At 37.5% G+C, this 8,325-nt stretch overlaps 1 protein-coding gene across 4 annotated transcripts in view; it reads left to right on the plus strand.

Annotated features, from left to right (window-relative positions):
* Positions 1-6,244, plus strand: part of LOC139980933 (cilia- and flagella-associated protein 251-like) — a 65,878-nt gene extending 59,634 nt beyond the window's left edge. For 2 of the 4 annotated variants that reach the window (XM_071992986.1, XM_071992987.1), the window contains exons 23-24: positions 2,090-2,230; positions 2,994-6,244. In XM_071992986.1, coding sequence (XP_071849087.1) covers positions 2,090-2,230; positions 2,994-3,226 — 374 coding nt within the window. In that variant the 3' untranslated portion in view covers positions 3,227-6,244. Of the gene's footprint in view, positions 1-1,341; positions 1,442-1,900; positions 1,978-2,089; positions 2,231-2,993 lie in introns of those variants that run through there. The other 2 variants (XM_071992989.1, XM_071992988.1) reach the window with 2 other exon arrangements.
* Positions 6,245-8,325: the final 2,081 nt, after the last annotated feature.

Consider the following 8,325-nt stretch of genomic DNA (forward strand, 5'->3'; position numbering starts at 1 on the left):
ATATATAGTTATATATATATATATATAGTTATATATATAAAGTTATAGTTATACATATTTGTATGTTTGTTTATTTATTTATACAGACATCTAGGTTACATCTATTATATATGGTATATCTATGGTATATCATTCTCATGTATGGTATAGATTAATGGTATTCTCATCTATATGTGTTATCAGAGAGGAATATTTAGACTTTCCAGATATTACTCTTTTCTGAGAAATCAACAATGGGAAACCATGTAAGCTTCAAAAGAGACAGATTCGCAAGTTGGTAGAACACAGGAAGCCTACATTACTCTACCCAGGCCACTGCTTCTAAACCTCATTCAAGTCAACATTTTCTATGCTCATATCCAACAGTTTCCCCATTTCTCTGTGTGTGTTTTTCTCTCATAGTAAAAGTTGCCTTCTAACAGAACACAAGTCTGTCACGTTGCCAAGTCTTCCCATGTAAATATATTTTGCATGATGATAGCTTGACAAACCTCTCTGTCCATTTCTTGTTTTTCATATTTCAAATAAAAATGTAAATATGTAAAATTTCTTGAAGAAAAATGCCAGATGTCCTTGCGACTTGTCAGTTTGATGCTCACTTTGCTAGTCCAGTTTTGAAAAAGTCTGGCCTATTTATATTGAAAGCTCTGGATCAAAATGCAAATTATAGTATCACTTTCATTCTTGATCTGTCAGGAAGCAGTTTACAAAGAAAGAATGGAAAAGAAGAAAATATTGGGCAAAAAGGAAACGAATTTATTGAAAAAAAATCATACTTTACACTTTTCAGTGTTGAAAACTGTACGATTTACAAGTTTTCACTGTGGACTTGGACAAACAGATCTTCACATCTTTATTACATACAATTCAGTTACGTGTCACAATAATTCAAAATTATGAATATTAAAATCTATTGTAGACAGTTCTAGTGTCAAAAGGACTTTTGTCAATGGTAGTATTATAGAAATGGTTAAATATATATTTTAGCAGTGAATTCACAATTAAATCATGTTAGTCATCAAATAACGATGACTGTTCCACAGGTACAGTATGTTTCAATCACTCAGTCACAGACCAGCCTTTGGTCTTATCTCTGATACTGGTCCTGTTCTAGAATCATTTTGAATGGTGTAATTGTCAGCTCCATTCCAGTGTATGTCCATCACAGACCAGCCTTTAGTCTTGTCTCTGATACTGGTCCTGTTCTAGAATCATTTTGAATGGTGTAAGTGTCAGCTACATTCCAGTGTATGTCCATCCCAGACCAGCCTTTGGTCTTATCTCTGATGCTGGTCCTGTTCTTGAATCATTTTAATGATATTTAAGTTAATATCTCTCTCCATTGTATGTCAATCACAGACCAGCGTTTGGTCATATATCTGATTTTGTTCCTATTTTTTCTATAAAAATCATGTTAATGATATAATTTTTATCTCTCTCCAGTGTATGTTCATCCCAGACCAGCCTTTGGTCTTATTTCTGATGCTGGTCCTGTTCTAGAATCATTTGAATGATATATTTAAGTTAATATCTCTCTCCAGTATACTGCATCTCCATCACAGACTAGCCTTTGGTCTTATTTCTGATGCTGATCCTGTTCTAGAATCATTTGAATGATATATTTAAGTTAACATCTCTCTCCAGTGTACTGCATCTCCATCACAGACCAGCCTTTGGTCTTATTTCTGATGTTGCTCCTGTTCTGGCTACATTGCAATAATATCGCGTCCTCTCTGTCCAGTGTATGTCAACTACATGCAGACTCACTTTGGTCTTGTTCCTGATGCTTGTTCTTCTTAACAGTAGTTAATGATATCGTTTCCTTTGGTCTTATGTCTGATGCTGGTTCGATATTGGCATCCTTTCCATGACATTTGTTCGTTTTTCTTTTTTCTTCCAGTGTATGTCAATCACAGACCAGCCTTTGGTCTTATCTCTCATGCTGTTCTAACAGTATGTTAATGATATCGTTTACATCTCTCTTCAATGTCTACCAATCACAGACTAGCCTTTGGTCTTATGTCTGATGCTGGTTCGATACTGGCATCCTCTCGATGACATATTTTCTTTATTGTTTTTTTTCTTCCAGTGTATGTCAATCACAGACCAGCCTTTGGTCTTTCGTTGTCACAGCTACACAGAGCCTTTGAAGTTCTCGGTATGCAGGATGAGACCGGTGGTCTGCCGTCTATTGACAGAGGGGAACTCTTAGACCTACTCCAGACAAAAGGTTTGTCTAAATTGAAAGCATCTTTTTCAACATCGGCACCTTGGTCATTTTTTTAACAGTTTTGTGTGTAGCCAATGGACGAGTCACCTTCAAATCATATTGTTCCAAGAATCAATATTACAAAATGGCTTATCAGTTGATCTGAAGTATCTAAGACCTCTTAACCAAAAGTGTAGGGATAAAGTTAACACTTTAATGTGAGGCTATAAAGAGTAAGATAACTTGTTATTCTGGAGTGGGAGGGGGTGGGAGGGGGTGGTAGGGGGGGTGATAGGGGAATGGAGTGTGAGGTTACTACCTTTGTTTATACTTGTGTGTTTGTATGCAGTTCTTGTTTCTTTCAAGGAGAATATCATTCTTTGTCAATTGCCATGGATTCAAACAACTTCTCACTTTCACAACAACAAAAATTATTGTTATTTTTCCTGTATGATGTATACTTTTAAATTTACCCCACACTGTGGGATACCTGTGGGATGCACAGAATGATACAAAAGTTAGAATTTTACCCCTCAATCTAAAATTTGTCTTATTATTACATGATTTAGCACATCACCCTCCCGCTCCCCCTCCCCCTCCCCCACATTAGGGGAGTAACTCTACTTAACAACAATTTTCTATTTGTATTCTGTACTAACCACTCAAACTGTCAAACGACATTAAACAACAGCGTTCAATGAGGGAGCAGATTAGATATAACAAGGAGGGCAAGGACAAAGTGTCGAATAATTTTAATTATATCTTCTCATTCCGGCATGTGTAGGTGAACACTTAACCGAGAGTGAGCTGGCGGAGTACATCACCACACTTCTAGGTCTGAATCCGGAAGGCGGCAGTTCGGAACTGGGCAGTTACGAAGACGAGGGCAGCGCGGAACTCATCGAGGAATACCTGCCCGGACGGTTAAACGCCGAACACTTCTCGGCAGAAGTCCTCGGCTTTGGTTTGCTTTCAGCGGACGGTCAGGAAGTCACCTCTCGAGATGAAACGAATTGATTCACACTCCTGTGACCCGTGAAAGGTTCTTTTTTTTATTCTCCGTTCCGTCTATGGAGTGTCCAGGAGAAGTGAGGGAAACTCAAAACCGTAATGTCACACCGCGCTCAATGCTCATCTGTTCTGTACAAAACATCATTGAATATTTTCAAATAAATAACCAAAAAATCGTCGAAAAAGTGCTCTATCAGTTTTTTTTCCTCTCGGTGTAACATCACACCTTCCGTACCGCTCTCATGTTTGAATGTGGCATATTCTGAAGTTGGACACAAGTGCTTTCGAGAAAGTCAAATTTGCAACGACAAAAAATATTCACTCACATCCCGAGACTTTTTTTTTCTCTCTTTCTGAGTTTATTTTATCTTTTATGGTAACATGTGAATTTAAGATGAAGAAAGTTTGGCCCTTGGAAGATGATGTGTTTTTTCCCCTCTCTTAAATTTAAAGGTCTGTATTATCTGTGCATGGGGTGTAAGCTTACAAGCAAGTTACAAGTTCAATGCTGAGATGGCACGAGATTGACAAGAGAGACCGTTGGAAATGCTTGGGTGGTCGACTGAGGTTGATGTAGTCAAACTTGTTGACAAATGATATAGAAGCTAAACCATTATCTCTTGACATTGAAGAAATGGAAGATTCCAGCAAAAGGAAAGGTGATGCTGTTGACCCATAAATTGTAGTCAAGATGATTCTCACAAATATTGCAAATGGTTGTGTTTATAACTGCTTAATATAGATGATCAAAGATTGCTTAAAATACAAAAACAAAAACACAAGTTTAGGCCAATAAAAGATTTGATACCTGAAGAAAAAAAAGACATATCCTTTGTGAACTTACCAACGGTGGCTCATCTAGGCGATTGCCAGGGGTCCTGGGGGGGGGACCCCATGACAAGTACCAAAAACAAATAACCATCCATCAGCTGCAGCCAAGTGTAGGCCGTGGGTAGGCGTAGCAGCTATTATTTATATTATACGTACAGTCATTATACCAAACAGGCTCCTTGCTTTCTTTAGAGCCCATTCATCTAGATATCCTGGTGGGCCCATTTCTTAAATCTGCCACTGGGCCCACCAAAATTAATACTAACGCAGCCGGTGCCAGTTAACTCGAGAGTATGTATTATGACATGTGACACTTGTTTACGTTGTTTGTTTAACACTATAATAATTTTAATCAATGTAAGAATATTAATTAATATTTAAACTAGCAGATGAAATATTGTCTAGAATGGAATTCAAACCCAGTTACGTCAGGAATACAAGTTTCTTTGCTCTGGTTTCATCCACAGATGAGATGACAGCCTGCTGAACACCAATACAGAATGCGCTAACGTGTCCCTAGTGTACTACCATATCCCTAATATGCTAGCATATCCCTAGTACACAACTGTATCCCTACTAAACTATAGCAAGAACATAATCCAAGTAGAGTTACAAATCTCTAGTACAAAACATGTATAACATATCCCTTGTACAGTAATATATCCCTAGTACAATAAACATATCAGGAGGATATTAACATATCCCTTGCACACTTATTTATCTCTAGGACACCTTACTAATGACATATTCCTAGTACATCATGATATACACTAATATATCCCTTTTATACTACCAATAACATTACCCTAGTATAAAACTATAACAATACATATCCTACTGTACACTGTCATATCTCTAGTCGACTGTCACAATTACACTAATTAGTGCACTAAAGATATGTTATTGGTAGTGTAGCAGGGATATTCAAGTGTATTATGATCATATACACAGTGTATATGATCATGTACTAGGGATATGTCATTGTAATAGTTTACTAGAGATATGACAGTGTACTATGGAATATGCAATTGTAATAGTTTACTAGGGACATGACTGTACTACAGGATATGCCATTGTAATAGTTTACTAGAGATATGACAGTGTACTGCGGGATATGTAATAACCCTAGTAAACTATAACAGTGGCTTATCCCATAGTACACTGTCATATCCCTAGTATACCATTACAATTGCATATCCCATAGTACACTGTCATATCCCTAGTAAACTGTAACAATTGCATAACCAATAGTAAACTATCATATCCCTATTAAACTATTAAAATTGCATATGCCTTATAACACTATCATATCCCTAGTAAACTATTACAATTACATATCCCGTAGTACTACACTATCATATTGCTCTCTTAAGAGTGTGTAAAAAAATGTGTGTTGTGGTGGATTTTGCAACATTGTTTATCACATAGCCCTTGCCATGACTAGTATTCAGACATGATTGTATTTCATTCAGTCTTTAACGAAGGGCTATGTATGTAGATAAAACCACTTGGCTATTCTTTATTACCCAGTTCTCAATGGTTAAATCTTGTAAAAGAAACTTGCCACATTCCATACAGAACCGTTACACTTGCATATTCCGTAGTACACTATCATATCCCTAGTAAAGGTACCCTATTCCAGTGACCAGAACAATCATGTCATATTTACAGTGTTAAGTGTAGTGCCTACATGCGTGTTTTGTTTTAAAGACATTAATACAACCATTCCCCTTTGATTGTGGCAATACAGTTCCAACAGTTATGTAATGTAACTTTGCAGTCCCCTCCCCCCTCCCCCAGCACCTAAGGATTCAACATGACAAATATTGCAAGCTCTAATATTTAAGAAGTCATCGTTGACTGTTCTTATAAAATAATTTGGAGGAGAAAATATCTGAGATATAAAATTAAAATGTATATCCATTAAGATATGTTGACAGAAGTCATATTACACTCCATTGGGGATACAGCTGTTTATTCATGTGTTAAACTGGGAAATTCAAAACCCTCATGAGATGTTATGAGGTGTTATCAATGGCACTGACTAAATAGCATTCAGTTGATTTAGTAACTATTTTGCGATAATATTCCATTTTTTATACACCTTGATGTACAGTATTTTGTTTTGTTTTTTTCACTTTTTTTCTTGACATTATTATTGAAAGACGTAGAAAATATATCAATAAAAATTAACATAACTGGCAGTGATTCAGTGTCATTTGTTTTACTTGTGAGAGTGTTTTTGGAAAATATAACACTTTCGTTTGGTTATCATGGGGCGTATCTGTAGGGTGGTGTATTCATTATATATCATAGACGGCAACGGGCAGTAATGCTATGTAATATTCTCAAAGTTGTGTGTTGGGAATGAGAAGTAAATACCGTTACTTCGACCAACAGTAGGTCCGATGAGACAGCGAATCGGAAATAGGATACAATCCGATGGTCTGTGATCAATTAGGGGCATGGGAAAATAGGGAACCTCCCCCGACCCCACCCCCCCCCCCCAAGTGTATAGTATGGTATGAAGAATCACATATTTTCATTCTCATCATAATATCCTTAAAGGGGTATTCTGGTGGCAGATAATTTAAGACTTAATCATGGAGAGGAAAATATTCCACACAGTTCACAGAGGAGAGATGAGGCGGGGGGGGGGGGGGTCTGTTACATATCTCATACATATATTATTGCGTGTAGCAGAGAACATTCCCTTCGAAACATTGACCATTTCCTCCATTTCGTTGATAGGTTTGTAGTCTATTATACTCCCGTATTTTAGACCTGCCCAAGAGTCAACAACGACACCGGTAAAATAAAGAAGTTTATCCATAATTTTTTTTTTTTTTTTTAAAAAAGCAAATCCGCTTATGTCATATTCTTATCGGTAAGATAGCCTTTTCGGTAAGATAGCCTATTGTCTTGACAGACTTGACAGAGTTCGAAGACAAACAGTATGAGTACACTGGCTGTGAGTCCGCTATACGTCCATGGCCGTTTCCTGCCCCCCACCCCATCCCATCCTCCCCTCTTGGGATCCATTTTTTGATTACGCTTGGATGATACTAAGCCGTATTTTCTCAGCTCATAGATGATGTATGCAATAAGTCAGATCCTGTTTGTAAAAGTCATAATAGACTTGATCGTTTCCAAGCTAGCCTAAAGGTGTTAAACGCTGAAATTACAATCATATGCTTGGGGCTTACTATAGGCTATCGTGTTTTTGTTTGTTTATTAAGTTAACCTGTAGGATAAAATCTCGATCCGTGTCGTTCTCACCGATCTATTCCAATCGTTATTATTCAACCATTCAGTTATTTATGAATTGAAATCTACTCTTTTTTACTGGTAACCTCCGATTAGGCTGGTCAAGTTACAGTCCAGTCGCGATTGGACGCAAAGGGTTATGCTTCGTTGACTTTTCGTTCTTGAACTTCAAACAAACGGAAGAGGAAGGTTTTATTACGGTTGCCTCGGTAACCTCACTCATGCATGAGGAGCCTACCGTGCACGGGTAGGCCTACACTATGAGGACGACGCCCCTTTTAAGTAATATTCTTGAAGATGAAGTTGTTGGAAATGGTCTGCATCTTAAGGTCGAAACCACATCAATCATAGCACCTTGTATTGCGAAGATATGATTTTTTTTCTCTTCAGATTTTGTGATATTTTGTGACTGCATCTATAGCAATACCACTTGGCGAATGATGCCAATGAAGATGGACATGTTTATTATTTTCTTTATAATATCGAGGCTGTTTCTTGGAAAGATGCAGGCTCGGATCCAGGTGACGAAGATTACCCAACCCCCCCCCCCCGCTCCTTTTCCACCCCAAACAGAAAAAGTTCAAAGCAGTTATTAGCACAATGATCTTTGCTTGAAGATGGCATATTATAGATCTAAGTTATAGCTATAAACATGTCACAGCCTATGCATAATCTAATTTCTTTTATCATCTCATCTCCATCTTTGTAATATATAGGGAGATGAGGTATTCAGGGCCACACTCCCGAATCCGTAACATTGGCTGCTTTCAAGGAATAAATCATCTGGAAGATTTTGAAGTCGAAGCTGTTGATGAACGCGTACAGCGATGACGTCACAGGCCAATGACTGTGATCATCTCCACGTCGAGGAGGAGGATGAGTAAGGGAGAGTTTGTCAGTCAAATCATGGAGGTAAAAAGTTAACAGAACCTCTATTGTCAAATCAGTTAATTTTCAATCAACTCTATCCAGAGTTAAAGGAAAGATATTGAGACTGCGGGTTCTAA

This window comes from Apostichopus japonicus, chromosome 15 (assembly GCF_037975245.1).
Source record: "Apostichopus japonicus isolate 1M-3 chromosome 15, ASM3797524v1, whole genome shotgun sequence".
In the NCBI taxonomy this organism is placed as follows: domain Eukaryota; kingdom Metazoa; phylum Echinodermata; class Holothuroidea; order Aspidochirotida; family Stichopodidae; genus Apostichopus; species Apostichopus japonicus.